We start from the raw sequence: 16,745 nt of genomic DNA, 5'->3' as shown, positions 1-16,745 counted from the left end.
ATAATATGGAAAAGCATGTGAACTTAGAAACAATACAAAATTAAAAACCACGTAATAATTAAATGCAAAGTAGTAGCACAAAGAGTTGTCATTAATTTCCAACACAATTATTAAAGGTTTTAAATGATTCATGTAAACTTTATAAGTCAAGTCATGAAGCATCTACTCTTCACAATGTACCTTTCTTCCATGAACCAAGCCCTTTCTCCAGCTGGTAGTTTTCCTGGTTCGTGGCCTGTATGTTCTATGTATTTTCAGTCCTTAAATAAATTCAGTATTAGATGATTATTTCATATGCATGGAATGGGTAAGGCAAATTACTTGATAAACAATTTCTATCTTATATATCTCAGCCTTAAAAAATAAACGAGCCAAATAACTTACCCTTCCTACTATACAACGATTCTTTATTGTCAGTTTATCTCCTATCTATCTATCTATCTATCATCATTAAGGAAGTCTTCATATAAAGCGAGAGTGTACTCCAGATACATGATTGATTTACCAAGTAATAATTGAGGGCTTGCCATGTGTCAGATACTCTTTTAAATGCTTTTACATGTTTTAACTTAAACTTTCTAAAACATCTCTTTAAAAAGTATTTTATCACTAATGAAAATGTTTTACCTCACACTCTTTATAAAGGCTAGACTTTACTTCTTGCAATACCATACTGGTCAAAGCTGTGATCTGAGGAGACTATATACCTGATTCAACCGTGATACCATTGTACAAAATTTTTGAAACACCTCTTGGAATTACTAAAAGCTTGTGCCACATCTCTATGTACATTCTCAGTAATGGAAATTTTTAGCCTCGGAGAGAATTAGATTTTGGAAAGAATAAATTATATCTAGGGAAAGGGATGGTATTTGAGATCAAGCTGGATAATAACACTAAGATATGACTAAAAAATAATGTGTTTGATTTTTCTCAGGTAGTTTACCAATTCTTCTAAGGGCAATTTTAAGGATTCAAAAATATTTTAATTGCAGCACTGGTAAAATAAACACTTGCTTCCCAAGTTATTATGTACATATTCATACAATTATTCATGTTACCTTTTATACAAATGGTTTGCTTTATTTTAAGCATTTTGCAACCAAAGCAAATGAAAATTGATTCAGAATAAAATATCAACATATATTCCTTTAAATTATGGATTTTTAAAGCTGAAAGGGATTTGCATGATTTTATAGTACTAAACTACACATTTCACAGATGAAACTAATTCCCCAAAAGGCATGGTGATTGCCAACATGACTTAGAAAATTAGTGGCAGAGCCAAGAATAGAGCCCAAGTTTCTGGTCTTCCACCTGGTATTTTTTCTACTACCACACCACCCTTTATGTCTGGATTAAGAACTATTCCAAAGAGGACAAATGATTTCACCCTTTCAAAACAATTTAAAAATTACCTTCTAATCCAGTGTTTGAAACTTTTTACTGATCACCTAAGAAAAAGATCTAATACTAGGTGAGACTGAATATATCCCAATCTGCAGATAAATTCTTTAACTGGTAAATTATCAATTTAAATTTCTTTGAACTATGCTTAGAGTTGTAACATCCAATGCTATAGAAACAACTAAGCTGTATTCAATATAAATGTCATCAAAATGAAAGTAAACATATGCATATATAATAAATCATTGTTCCAAATGAATATAAAAGATACCTGACTGCTGAGAATTTTGACTTGAAAATAATAAACCGCATCAACAACTTGAACAGCTCATAAAATTTCAATTCAAATCACTCCAAGAAGCCTAAATGTCTATTGAGTAACAGATGTTTCTTGGAAAAGATTGGTGAATGTATTTTTGGAATGATGTCAGAGAAGAGCTACTTTTATAACCATTTTTGATCAGAAGTGTAGCTTCATTCACAAAAACAAAGAGTCAAAATTTACAGAAAAGTTTACTGAGCTATAAGGGAACATTTTTCAGCTACAGTTACATGTTTAGCTTTACTTATTAAATTTATATTTGAAGTTTTCTATCTTAGTTACATAACTGAAGCCTTTATGCTAGAACATGTCACTTTTTTCCACAATGGTGATGAAGCTAAATAATTAGAATTGAAAATTTGCAGTCCTTCATTTGGCACTTTACAATTTTACATAAATTTGTTTAAAACATGCTTGGTTTTGGTTTAACAAACAAAAAATGTAAAACAATTTCAATTAAAAATGCATGTAGTTTTCTTCCTTAATTCTTAATTACTTATAAGTAGGCAGTTTAATACAGGAATATACTTTTCAAGAAAACTGATTTCTAAAAAAAAAACCTCAGACTGATCTGAGGTAAAATCTACAGTGAAACATGACTGAGGGGTGACTGGATTAGATTGCTATTAATTTTTACGCATCAGTATGAAAACAAATGGATGACGAGGACTACAAAATACAAATATTTATGTGAAATTTAAAGTGCCTTAGGAAACTACATATCTTCCGGATTGATTAATTTAATATTGCATTTAGCTAAGGAAGACTTGGAGGAAAATATTTTTTATGAATCAATTTATCAAAATTTGAGAATAGTAAAGCTTATATTTCTGAACATAATATAGACTTTGGATTAAAGTGAATTATATATCTCAAATTTAAAAAAAGCTGTCACTTATCCAATGTACAAATTATCATTTACAATAGAGTTTAATATAAGCATAACGACATTTTGTTTTGTTTTGTTTTGTTTTGTTTTTGACGACATGTTTTTATATCTTGACAGTTAAGTATTATTACCTAACACCAGGGAACACATCTTTATTTTTGGAAGGAGACTGTTTAAAGTTCTTTATATCCGTTTCATGAGTTTTTTCCCAGTTCCAATTCATTTATATGAGTCGTTTTTACATTACTACCAATGTCATCAACTTTACTTTCTTTAATATGCATGAGTCTATTCAACTTTGTGCCTGTGCAATCCTCAGCTTTCATTTCTCTGACTGAATCCACTCCTTTCATAGTTTTAATTTCAAAAAGATCTTCAGCTAAAATGCAATTTGAATTATTAGCCAATCTGTTGTCTCTATCAGTTCCAACTAGTTCATTCTTTTCTTCATTTGTATCTATGGGATCATAAAGTTCGGGTGTAAAATAGATAGATTCATCCTCTGCTTCTGTTTCAAAAGCTGTATTTGAAGTAGAAAGTTCAGCTTCTTCACATACTAGAGACAACTGAATGTCTGGATCTTCTGGATTCAGAAGAGTAGCATTAATCCTTATTGATGGAACAATGGTTTCTGATTGAGGGCATGGTCCAAGTGATGTGTTTACTGTCAGAGAGGAGGACTCATATTTACCAGTGAGTGGCAAAACTGCTTCACATCCCTTTTCTGTTTTGAAAGTGGAAGAATTAGAGGCACAGTCCTCTGATGACCTAAACTTAGGTGTTCCAGTCAGAATTTTACCAGTAAGATACTGTTCCAGAAAATTACTGCCAGACCAGCTAACTCTGTTTGTTTGTTTGTTGAAGGTTGGGCTTGTGGATCTGGAAATCACAATTTTTTCTGCTCCTACTGCCTGGGCAGACTCTTCCAACACTAATGGATCATCTACAAATACAAAGATATGAGTGTTAACTTTCTGCTCCTAATGTAATATTTGTTATATTAAAACAATTTTTGTTAGAAATACTGAAATAACTGTATAGGATACATAATTGACAGCCCATAACAAGTAGTAGCAGGACTTCCATCCTAGAATGGAAGCATTCTAAGCAATCCATCTTAAAGCACAACATGTTAACTCTGAAAGGAATCTTAGGTCTCCAGTGGTTCCCAGCCCAAGTTATAATGCTGTCTGGTAAACTATCAAATTCCACACCTCAGAAGGGACCTCAGAAGTGAACAAGAAAAGAAAGGGTAAAAAGGAAGAGGAAGAGGGATGAGTAAAGGAGGGAACAGGCTGTAAAAATGCCTTAAAAATCCACTAACCAGTGATTGAGAAAAACTGACCTAGACTAATTCCCTTAAGGAAACTGACAACCACAAAGACTAAGTTATTTGCTTAAAGTTATAGAATTGGTTGGTACTCAGACCTGGACTAGAACCTAGTTTTCCTGATTATCAGTATAATGGCCTAGGAATTCACTATGACATTTAGTTAGGATAGAAGCATATACTATAAAATAAATATTTAAAAAGTGATATATTAAACTACTATTATATATTAATTAAAATAATTAAAATGATATCCAATGATACAGAACAGTTTGGCAAACTTTTTCTATAATAGGCCAGACAGTAAATATTTTAGGCTTTGTGGATCACATTGTATCTGTTGCAACTACTCAATTATGCTGTTCTAGTGCAATACATACAACTACTCAACTCTACTGTTGTGTACAATATATAAATGATTGGGTGTGACTGTATTCCATTAAACTTTACTTACAAAAACAGCAGGCCGAATTTGGTCCACAGGCCATAGTTTGCTAATCCCTAATGCATTATATTCTAATATATTTTAAACTATATTTTAATTTTCTAAATTATATTTTAACCCAGTATATTCTGATATTTTAAAATATTATTTTTTTTCATTTAGAATAAATGACTCTCACGTCTCTAAAGTAAGAAATTCATGTAAGACAATTATCTATAAATTAGGTCAATTTTTAATATCACCTTTAGAAAAACATTACCATTTGCATAGTGCTTTACGATGTTGTGATATTTATCATCTTATTAGATCTTTACAAACCAACCTGGAGGGATAGGTAGGCAGATACCCCTTCTATTAAGACTCAAAAAGCTAAGTGACTTGCTGGGTGGGGCGGGGGGGGGGTCACAAAGTTAGTTAGTGGCAAAGCTTCTAAGTGGAAAACCAGAAAATATGTGTAGCTCTCCTGACAAAAATTTGTTCCCATTCTGATACATCATACTATTTCATTATTTTATGATAACACCTTATATTACAATAACCAACATATTTAAGGACATTAATCTGTAGCATAACAAATATCATTTCACTAAACACAATGAAAGACTTTTCTACCAAATGTAAATGGTTAGAACTTTTCATACTTTTCTCCTTTCTGGAGATGATGCCTCTTGGTAAAGATGGACTTTTATCTATCATTTTAGGATACTGTAGCTCTTAGACACATTTTTACTTTACCTTCCCTAGAATACTCTGGTGATAGATGGCTTGCTGCTTCTAATAAATAAGTTGAGGTATTATCCTTCAAACAAGCCACTGCAAGCGTAGACTCATTGTCCTGTATAGATTTTCTTTCTTCTTTGTATATATCATTGACCTTTTGGTGCTTTTTGGAAAATTCAGCCAAGGACTCCAGCGCACTCTCAAAGGTTGAATGGTGCTGAATCAGCTGCCGAACCCACTTAGAAAGTCCTAAGGCAAAAAGTAAACCCGGCAAAGAAACTTTGGTTATTCAGTGAAGATATTATGTATTAAGAAAAAAAAATTACATAACTTCTCTGGTGAGGTAGTCTACTTTGAATTTACAGGACACAGTGTGGTTCTCAACATTTTTCCTGCCTTTTTACCTTCATATGTACAATATGCTCCTGTATCAGTAGCATTTCTCTTTACATGCAGTGATTGCCAACTGGATGGAGGGAAGAGGCAGTGGGAGTAGAATGGAGATGGGAAAATGTATTATTTTTCAATTTAGAATAACTGGGGAATAAGGCAAATTTAATTTTATCATAATTCCCCACAAAAAATTACCTACCTTTTAATTGCAGAGAAAATACAAGTTCTAAACAACACAATCTTTTATTCCAACTTTTAAATTTGACTCCTTTAGCAAAAATAAATTCAAGATTACAGTCTCATAGGTTTTTTTGTTTGTTTGTTTCCCTTCTCCTTCCAATTCCAAATATATCAAACTATTCTGGGAGTAAAAGGAATAACACTGTTTTATGGGCAAATCATGTCCTATCTGAATATTTATTATATAATTATTTTTAATATATAAATAATCAAGTTTTAAGGGACAAGATTTGACCCTGTGACATGTGAAAACTGCATAAAAATAAACCATATTATCAGTATAAGGTGTTTCGGAGTATGACTCACTTCAGAATGAAATTCAGATATTTGGACTTTAGAAAATAAATATTCTCTGCTGATGTTACTAAAACTATCATCTTTTGGAGTAATTTAAAAAGTCACTATGGTATTTTAAGTTGAGAGAAAGGTAAGACAGGGCTTCAAGCAACTTGAACTATTATACTTTCATTTCAAATACATTCCTTTAGTTTTTTTGTTTAATGGAGCTTTTCTATCAATTATTCTTATGCGAGTTGAATTTAAACAAAAATTAGTCATCAAATGGAATTTGTATGTTGTTGTGCTGTATTGCCTAGATAAGATTTCAAAGTTTATGAGTCTCAGAAAAAATAAAAACCTTACAGAAAATAATGAAAAATACTTAATTCAAAAAATCTCTCAACAAATCTGAACTACAAGGTAAAAATTTCAGTTCTAGATTTTAAAATAAGAAAAAAAAACTTAAAACAGCATTTCTTTAAAGTTCTTTATTTTTGTTGGCTTGGGGAAAATAATTATACCAAATAAGAATATGAAAATTTCCCAAATTGAAAAACTTAGCGTTATAGTTATTGCTTTCATTTTGAACTTTTTGTGATCAAAGAAAGCCTTGTCAGTGTAAAATGTCAGTTTACTTTTGAAAACTTGAAAGAATCTGAGCTCCACCTGCTGACTAAACATAAGCACTTAACATTTGTTTTTGGTTATATCTTGGCCTTGGCTTGCTTTACAGGGAAAGAGAAGAAAAGACTAATAAGGCAGCATTTCCTGCTTCAATCCAGGTGGATATGTTTTAATATTGAACCAAATATAATAACTAGGCTCTGAAATATAAAAAGTAGAGTCCATACCCATAGACAGCTAATCTGAAACAAATTTTAAAAATTAGCATCTTTTCATTATAGTATGGTATGAACTTTTTAGCTCTAAAGATAACAATAAAAATGCAAGTACTTTCAACAGTTCTTTAATAACAGATGGATTCCTGGTATTGATTTGGATGAAAACTATAGGCACACAGTATTTGTTCATTTGAGTGGGGAAAAATGACCATGTACTTGATCTTGCAGCATGCAGTGGTGCTTTATTTCTTTTTACAAAATACTAGCTCTAATATAAACTCTGTAACAACTGAAGCATTTCTAAACAAACAAACAAACACACACACATACAACAATAAAACTCAAATAATCCAGAATGAAAAGAATAAAAAGAATCCTAAGCACCAAAGGATTGCTTGTGTGCTTAAATGTAAAAACTTAATATTTCTTGGAAAACTCATTTCTGTGGAACAGCTTTTTCCCTGACAATGGGAAATAAATTATTGCTATGTTACTGAATCAAATTCCACATTCTGGTGAAATTGAAGGATCTTGATTGATTAATACTATGCCAGTAACCAGATTCTCCTCTATAAAGATTTTTTGTAAACACAGAAGCATTAAAAGGCTAGATCAATGTGAATTTTTCCATGTTTGATCTAGTAATTCAAATTCTCTATCCAATTCTTTGTCTTTAAAAATAGAAGTCATTAAATACCAGAGATTGTTACTAATTCTTACTCTAAGCCCAGCTGAGAATCTTACCAGATATGTATCGACTTGGGTTACTCCTGAAGCGATCATCCACTAGAATAAGAGCTCCCCAATCATTTTTGTGTCGAATACACCTATAAAAAATAGGGAGAAAATGAAATAAATATAACAGTGAAAATAAAGCCACATTTCTAGTGGGACAGACAGAAGGTTGAGAAAATCAATGATGTGTCAGGTATCAAAATCAATGACATGTCCTTTAATCAAAGTCATTATTATGAGTAAAGTTTTTAGAAACTACTCAGTACAATGTACCAAAGTAGGTGTATAAAAAACTCTCCTACTTTTGCCAACTACTGATAACATACCCAAAAATGTTACATGCATTCTATTTTGAGACAAGAAAATTATAGAAAATATTTCCCAAAACCTTCTTTACACACACAATATTTTTTTACCTTAAGTATTATATTAGCTGTAGATTTTATGTACATAACTTTTATTCTGGTTTAACAAGTTTTTATCATAAATGAATAAGTTTGTAAAAAAATTTTTGCACCAATTGATATAATCATGTAGTTGTTCTTTTTAGACTGTTAATATGGTGGATTATACTGGCAAAATTTCAAATACTGAGTTTGCCTTTCTTTCATCCCTAACCACCATGGTCATGTGCATTATTCTTTTTATAGATTGTTGGGTTCAATTTGCTAATTTTTAAAATTTTAAACATTATTAAAATTTTTTAAATTTAGTGGTTTTTCAGTTTGCAGGGCAGAAGTTGAGACACAGATGTAGAGAATAAACGTATGGACACCAAGGGGGGAAAGTGGCGGGGTGGTGGTGGTGGTGGTGTGATGAATTGGGCGATTGGGATTGACATGTATACACTGATGTGTATAAAACTGATGACTAATAAGGACCTGCTGTATAAAAAAAAAAATTCAAAAAAAAATTCAGTGGTTACATTTACAAGGTTCTGCAACCTATACCACTGTCTATTACAGAACATTTTTACCTCACCAAAAAGAAACCCTGTGCCCATTAGTCACTCCCAATTACCCAGATTATTCCCCCTAACCCCTTGCAACCACAATCTACTTTCTGTCTGTATAGATATACCTATTTTGGACACTTCATATAACTAGAATCATATAATATATGTCATTTTGTGTCTGGCTTCTTTCACTTAGCATGATGTTTTCAAGGTTACTTGTATCGTGTATCAGTACTTTGTTCCTTCTTATGGCTGAATAATATTCCATTATATGGATATACCATAATTTGTTTATCCATTCATAAGTTAATGGGCATTTGGGTTGTTTCCACCTTTTGACTATTATGAATAATGCTACTATAAACATTTGTGTACAAGTTTTTATATGGATACATTTTAAAAAATTCTCTTGGGTATATACTTAGGAATAGAATTGCTAGGTTGTATGGTAACTCTATGTTTAACTTTTAGAGGAACTGCTACATTTTTTTTTCCAAAGCAGTCACATAATTGTACATTTCCATTAGCCATGTATGAAATTTCCAATTTCTCCATAGCTTCACCAACACTTGTTATTGTCCATCTTTTTCAATAGATGTACCATAGGACGTATGAAGTGGTATTTCACTCTGGTTTTGATTTGCATTTCCCTAATGAATAATGATGTTCTGCATCTTTTCATGTGCACAATGGCCATATGTGTATCCTTTTTTGGAGAAATGTCTATTTAAATTATTGGTCCAAATTAAAATTGCATTATTTATATTTTTATTGTTGAACTGTAAGAGTTCTTTATATATTCTGGATACAAGACCCTTATCAGATACATGATTTGCAAATATTTTAGAAACCGCTGCCTAATCCAAGGTCAAGAAAATTTATACCTTGCTAGTCTTCGATCCATTTTGAGTTAAGTTTTGTATATGGTGTGAAGTAGGGGTCTAACTTCATTCCTTTCCAGGTGGATATCCAATTATCCAAGAATTATCTGTGAAAAAGACTATTCTTTCCTCATTAAATTGTCTTGACACTTTTGTCAAAAATCCATTCACTGTAAATGCATGGGTTTGTTTCTGGACCCTCAATTTTACCCCTTGTTCTACATGTCTGTATTACATCAATACAGTACAGTCTTGATTATTGTAGTTTTGCAGTAAGTTTGAAACTGAGAATTGTCAGTTCTCCAGTTTTGTTCTTTTTCAAATTTTTTGTGGCTATTCTGGGTCTCTTTCAATTTCCATATGAATTTTAGGATCAGCTTCTCAATTTCTGCACCAAATCCAGTTGGAATTCTGGTTGGGATTATATTAAATCTGTAGATCAATTTGGGGGAGAATGCTATCTTAATAATAATGTTTTCCAATCCATCATCATGGAATTCTCCCATTTATTTAGAAATTTCTTTCAACAATATTTTGAAGCTTTCAGGGTACTTTCATTAAAGTTATTTCTAAGTATCTTGTTCTTTTTGATGCTACTGTAAATAGAAGTAACTTGATTTCATTTTTGGATTGTTCATTGATAGTATATAAAAATGTAACTGATATTTGTATAGTGAATATGCATCCTATAACTTTGCTGAACTTGTTTTAGCTCTAAACAGTTATTTATTATGGATTCCTTAGGATTTCTATGTAGAATATCATGTCATTTGCAAATTTAATTTTACTTCTTTTCCAATCTGGATATCTTTTATTTCTTTTTCTTGCCTAATTGCCCTGGCTAGAACCTCCAATACAATAATGAATACAAGTGGTGAGAGTGACCATCCTTATTTTATTCTCAAACTTAGGAGAAAAATGATGACTTTCACCATTCAGTATGATGTTAACTATTGGATGCATAGATGCCATTTAAGTTTTAGGAAGTACCTGCTATTCCTACTTTGTTGAGTGTTATATTGTCAATTGCTTTTTCTCATCTTGAGATGATCTTGTGGTTTTTGTACTTTACTCTTATAGTGTTACACTGATTTTAGTTGAACCAATAAACTGGCAGGGTGTTGAACCACCTTGCAGTCCTGAGATAAATTCCACTTGGTCACTGTGTACAATCCTTTTAGTAAGTTGCTGGATTCAGTTTTCTACTTTTCTGTTGAGGATTTTTGCATCTATAACCATAAGAGATACTGCTCTGTAGCTTTCTTGTGATGTCTTTGATTACTTTTGGTATCAGGCAACACTGGCCTCATAGAATAAATTGGTACATGTCTCCTGTTCTATTTTTCATAAGCGTTTGTAAAGGATTCTCTTTAAATGTTTGCTAGAATTCATCAATGAAGTCATTCTTTCCTGGGCTTTTCTTTTGTGAAATTTTCATATTACTAATTCTTCCATCTCTTCACTTGTTATAGATCTATTCAGACATTCTACTGCTTGAGTGTCAGTTTCCATAGCTGTGTCTTTCTATGAATTTGTCCATCTTTCTTTTTTTAAAATAAATTTATTTATTTATTATCTTTTTATTTTTGGCTGCGTTGGGTCTTTGTTGCTGCACGTGGGCTTTCTCTAGTTGCGGCGAGCAGGGGCTGGTGGCTTCTCTTGTTGCCGAGCATGGGCTCTAGGCACACAGGCTTCATTAGTTGTGGCATGTGGGCTCAGTAGTTGTGACTTGCGGGCTCTAGAGCACAGGATCAGTAGTTGTGGCACACAGGCTTAGTTGCTCCACAGCATGTGGGATCTTCCCAGGCCAGGGCTCTAACGTGTGTTCCCTGCATTGGCAGGATTCTTAACCACAGTGCCACCAGGGAAGTCCTGAATTTGTCCAATTTATCTAAATTATCTATTTTGTTGTCATACAATTGTTCAAGTATTCTCATATAATGCTTTATATTTCTGTAAGTTTGGCAGTAACAACCCCTCTTTCATTCCTAATTTTAGTAATTTGAGTCCTTTCTGCATTTTTTCTTGGTCAGTCTAGTTAAATGTTGTCAATTTTCTTGATCTTTTCAAAGAACCAACTTTTGTTACCCTGACTTTTTCTACTTTATTTTCTATTTCCTTTATTTCCATTCTAATCTCTACTACTCCTTTGATCTGCTTGCCTTGGGTTTGATTTGCCCTTCTTTCCCTAATTCCTTAAGGTAGAAGGTTAGAGTACTGATATCAGACTTTTTTTTTCTTAATCTAGGCATTTATAAAAATAAATTTCTCTCTGAGCACTGCTTTCACTCTACCCTCAAAATTTTGGTACACTGTGTTATCATATTCATTTATCACAAGGTATTTTCTAATCTCCCTTTTGATTTCTCCTTTGATCCACTGGTTAGGAGTATGTTGTTTAATTTCCACGTATTTATAAGTTTTAAAATTTTCTGTCTGTTACTGATTTATACTATCATTCCACTGTGATCAGAAAAGATACTTTCTATGATTTTAACCATTTTAAATGTATTGAGACTTATTTTGTAGCGTAACGTATGGTCTATCCTGAAGTATGTGTCATGTACACTTGAGAAGAATGTGCATTCTGTTATTGTAGGGTAGAGTGTGATAAATACGTTAGGTTTGTAACTGTTGGTGTATAGTGTTGTTCAAGACTTCCCTTTTCTGTTGATTTTCTTTCTAACTGTTCTATCCATTATTGAAAGTGGGGTATTAAAGTCTCCAACTATAATTGTTGAATTAATGGAGTGAAAATTTTTTTAGAAAATTTCTAGTAACAATTTTTGTCTTAAAGTTTATTTTGTCTGGTATTAGTATAACCAAATTAGTTATCTTTTGTTTACTGCTTGCATGGTATGTCTTTTTCTATCTGTTTACACTTGATCTAGTTGTGTTTTTTAACCAAAGCATTTATCTTTCAGGCAGCATATAGTTGGATCATGTTCTTTTAAAAAAAATTCATTTTGCCAATCTTTTTCTTTTGATTTGAGTGCTTAGTCCATTTACACTTAATGTAATTACTGATAAGGTAGAATTTACTTAGCTATTTTGCAAATATCCACTTTACTATTTGTTTTCTATGTCTTTTTTGTTATTGTTCTTCCACTATTCCTTCATTATTGCCTTATTCTGTGTGCAAGAGATATTTGAGTTATTTTATTAATGGTTGCTTTGAGGATTATAATAAACACCTTAATTTATAAAAATCTATTTTGGATTGATAGCAACTTAATTTCAGTAGTATACAAAAACACTGCTCCTGTATAACTCTGTTTCTTCCCCCCAACCCTTGTGCTATTACTTTAACATAAATTATATCTTTAACATTGTACACCTGTGCAGAAAAGAGTTAACACAGCAGGCCAACTTGATTATCCCTAGAAAGGCCTGCATATAAGGTAGCCCTTGGTTGGTGTTTAGATTTCAGGGAGGGTTCCAATCACTAACTAAGAAGAAAGTCTCACTGTGTCTACAATGTCTGTGGGAAAATATGGTTAATGCTGAACACCTGCTTTGCTTCTGAGAGTCTAGACTTTGGGGAAATTTTAGGCAGAGGCTGCCTATACGACCAGCCCAAATAAAAAAACCGGGTGCTGAGTCTCTAACAAGCTCTCCCGATTGGCTATTATTTCACACGTTACCACAATTCATTGCTGGGAAACTAAGTGTGCCCTGTGTGACTCCATTGAGAGAGGACCCTTGGAAGATTGTACCTGGCTTCCCCCGGAGTTTGCCCGTGTGCCTATTCCCTTTGCTGTTTTTGCTTTGTATCCTTTCACTGTAATAAATCCTAGGTGTGCATACAGCTATATGCTGAGTCTATCACTGCTCCTGGTGAATAACTGAACCTAAACATCGTCTTTGGGACTGCCAAGACAATGCCTATTACCACAGACTTAAGTTTATTGCTTTATGCAGTTGTTTTCAAAAATTAAACATGAGAAAAAGTTATTAAAATATAGTTATATTGTTTTTTATATTTACCTATGAAATTACCTTTACAGATGCTCTTTATGTCTTCATGTGGATATAAGTTACTGGTTAGTGTTCTTTCATTTCAGACAGAAAAAGACTCCCTTTAGTATTTCTTGTACAATAAGTTTTCTAGAGAGTAATTCTCTCAGTTTTTGTTTATTTGGAAATGTTCTACTTTCTCCTTAATTTTTGAAGGATAGTTTTGTTAGCTATAGATTCAATTGACAGTCTTTTTCTTTTCTTTTGGCATTTTAAACATGTCATTTCACTGCCTTCTTCTCTCCATGGTTTCTAGTGAGAAATCTGCTTAAATTATTGAGGATACCTTGTATAATGAGTTGTTTTTCTCTTGCTGCTTTCTAGATTCTTTGCCTTTTGACAGCTTCATCACGACATTTCTATGTATGGATCTCTTTGAGTTCAAACTACTTGGAGTTTTCTGATTTTCTTAGATGTGTAGATTAATGTTTTTCGTCAAATTAGAGAAGTTTCCAGCCATTACTTTTTCAAAAAACTCTTTGTTTCTTTCTCTCTCTTCTCTTCAAGACTCTCTTTATGTGTATGTTGGTATGCTTGATGGGTTGTACAGGTTCCTGAGGCTATCTTAATTATTCTTCATTCTTTTTCTTTCTGTTCCTCAGACTGGAAACAAATTCTTTCTTCTTCCTGCTCAAAACTGCTGTTGAGCCCCTCTAATAAATTTTTCATTTCATTTATTGTATGTTTCAACTCCAAAATTTCCATTAGGTTCTTTTTTAAAAAAATTCTAACTATTGATATTCTCCATCTGGTGAAACATCATTCTCATAGTTTCCTATAGCTCTTTAGACATAATTTCCTTAGTTCCTTGATCATATTTAAAATAGTTTTATATACTAACTACAACATCTGGACTCCCTTAGGGATAATTCTTATTGACTGCTTTCTCCCCTGTGTATGGGGAATATATTCTTTGCACATGTCATTATTTTTGTTGAAAAGAGTACATTTTAAATAATGTAATGTGGCAACTGTAGAAATCAGATTCTTCCTCCCTCCCCAAGGATTTTTGTTGTTGATGCTGCTGTTGTTGTTGTGACTTTTCTGAAATCATTTTGTAAAGTCTGTATTCTGTCATGTGTGACTATTGCTAGGTCAGCTTAGTGGTCAGCTAATGATTAGACAGAGATTTCCTTAAACATCTGGAATCCACAGTCTCCCATTCTTTGCCAAGAGGCTTTGCATGTGTTTTTGGATACATTTGTGAGCCTTGATCAGGCAGGCAAAAACTCTAGCTTAGTCTTCACTTCCTGCTTCAGCAGAGCCTCAAGGTCACACAGAGGTGAGAGCTTAGGACCTTCTCAGGTCTTATGAGCATGTGCACATCCCTGGGTCATGTGCACAGTCCTAAACATTCCTACTAGAGTCTCAGGAATATGTCGGAACTTTTAAAGCCCCCATGGACATCTCATTTCCCAGCTTTTCTCTTTAAGCTTTTCAGTTAGTTTGTTATTTGTCCCAATTTTCATTCATTGTCTCAGGAAGCTGTGAAGTTAAACAACTGCTTAAGTGAGCTCTGAGACAGGTGAAAATTTCCCCATATTATACTTTGAATGTCTGCAGGATATGTAGTAATATCACCTCTTTTATTCCAGATATTGGCAATTTGTGGCTTCTCTTTTTTTTTGTCAGTTTACCTATAAGTCAGTAGATTTAATTGATCGCTTTAAAAATGGACTTTATTGATTTTTTAGTTTCATTGATTTATACTCTTTTCTTTTTTCTGTTTGCTTTACATTTACTTTGTTCTTCTTTTCTAGCTTCTTAAGGTAGAAGTTTAGATAACTGATTAGAGATCTTTCTTGTTTTTGAAAATAAACATTTAATGATATAAATTTCCCAGTGAGCTCTGCTATAGCTGTGGTCCACAAATTTTGATATGATGATTTTCATTTCTGGTGAGTTCACAGTATTTTCTAATTTTCCTAACACATCCTGTTTTTCCTATGGATTTTTTAAAGATGTTCTTAATTTCCAAGTACTTGGACATTTTTATGTTATCTTTCTGTTATTGATTTCTAGTTTGTTTATTTGCAGCATGGTCAAAGAACACACTATGATTTCAAATCCTTAAAAAAAAAATTTAAGTTTATCACCCAGGATATTGTCTAAATTGGTGCATATTCCTTGTGTTTATTCTGCTATTGTTGGGTGGAGTGCTCTATAATGTCAATTCAATCTAGTTGGTTAATAATATTGTTCAAGTCTTCTATCTCTTTATTAGTTTTCTGTTTACTACTTCTATCTATTACTGAGAAAGGAATTTTAAAGTCTCCAACCATGCTTGTGGATTTGTCTATTTCTCTATTCAGATGCCAGCTTTTGTGTCATGTATTTTGAAGCTCTATTTTTAGGTGCATACACATTTAGGATTGTTATGTCTTTTTGATAAATTGACCCTTTTATCATTATGTAATTTTTCTTCTAACACGCCAATAATTTTCTTTCCTCTGAATTCTACTTTGTCCTGATATTAATATAGTTATTCCAACGAGTTCATTGGTATTTTGAATTCTGGTCTTCTTCTGCAATCTGTCTACTATTATTCACTTTTCACGGTACTCAAATAGCTGCTCCATGAATTCTGTCTAGCTTTTAAAGACAGTACAGAATGTACTTACTCCATCTTATCTAGAATTGAAACCTCCAGACTCTTTATTTTTTTAATGTTTATTTATTTTCTTATTGTCATCCATTTTATACACATCAGTGTATACATGTCAATCCCAATCTCCCAATCCATCACACCACAACCCCCACCACCTGCCGCTTTCCCCCCTTGGTGTCCATGTTTGTTCTCTACTCCTGTGTCTCAGTTTCTGCTCTGCAAACCAGTTCATCTGTACCATTTTCTGGGTTCCACATATATGCATTAATATACAATATTTGTTTTTCTCTTTCTGACTTACTACACTCTGTATGACAGTCTCTAGATGCATCCACGTCTCTACAAATGACCCAATTTCCTTCCTTCTTATGGCTGAGTAATATTCCATTGTATATATGTACCACATCTTCTTTATGCATCCGTCTGTCAATGGGCATTTAGGTTGCTTCCATGACCTGGCTATTGTAAATAGTGCTGCAATGAACATTGGGGTGTATGTGTCTTTTTGAATTATGGTTTCCTCTGGGTATATGCCCAGTAGTGGGATTGCTGGGTCATATGGTAGTTCTATTTTTAGTGTTTTAAGGAACCTACATACTGTTCTCCATAGTGGCTGTATCAATTTACATTCCCACCAACAGTGCAAGAGGGTTTCCATTTCTCCACACCCTTGCCAGCATTT

The 16,745-nt window shown here is 32.8% G+C and overlaps 1 protein-coding gene across 6 annotated transcripts in view; it reads right to left on the bottom strand.

Moving 5' to 3' along the window:
• Positions 1–210: 210 nt before the first annotated feature.
• The window catches only part of BRIP1 (BRCA1 interacting protein C-terminal helicase 1), a 194,420-nt gene continuing 177,885 nt past the window's right edge, over positions 211–16,745 (bottom strand). For 5 of the 6 annotated variants that reach the window (XM_036838330.1, XM_036838329.1, XM_036838332.1 and 2 more), the window contains 3 exons: positions 7,612–7,694; positions 5,129–5,362; positions 1,182–3,561 (listed from right to left, as the gene is read on the bottom strand). In XM_036838330.1, coding sequence (XP_036694225.1) covers positions 2,813–3,561; positions 5,129–5,362; positions 7,612–7,694 — 1,066 coding nt within the window. In that variant the 3' untranslated portion in view covers positions 1,182–2,812. Of the gene's footprint in view, positions 261–1,181; positions 3,562–5,128; positions 5,363–7,611; positions 7,695–16,745 lie in introns of those variants that run through there. The other variant, XR_005018013.1, reaches the window with a different exon arrangement.

This window comes from Balaenoptera musculus, chromosome 20 (genome assembly GCF_009873245.2).
Source record: "Balaenoptera musculus isolate JJ_BM4_2016_0621 chromosome 20, mBalMus1.pri.v3, whole genome shotgun sequence".
NCBI classification, from domain to species: Eukaryota; Metazoa; Chordata; class Mammalia; order Artiodactyla; family Balaenopteridae; genus Balaenoptera; species Balaenoptera musculus.
Note: the sequence above shows the minus strand (reverse complement) of the source record. Positions and strands in the feature narration are given on the sequence as shown.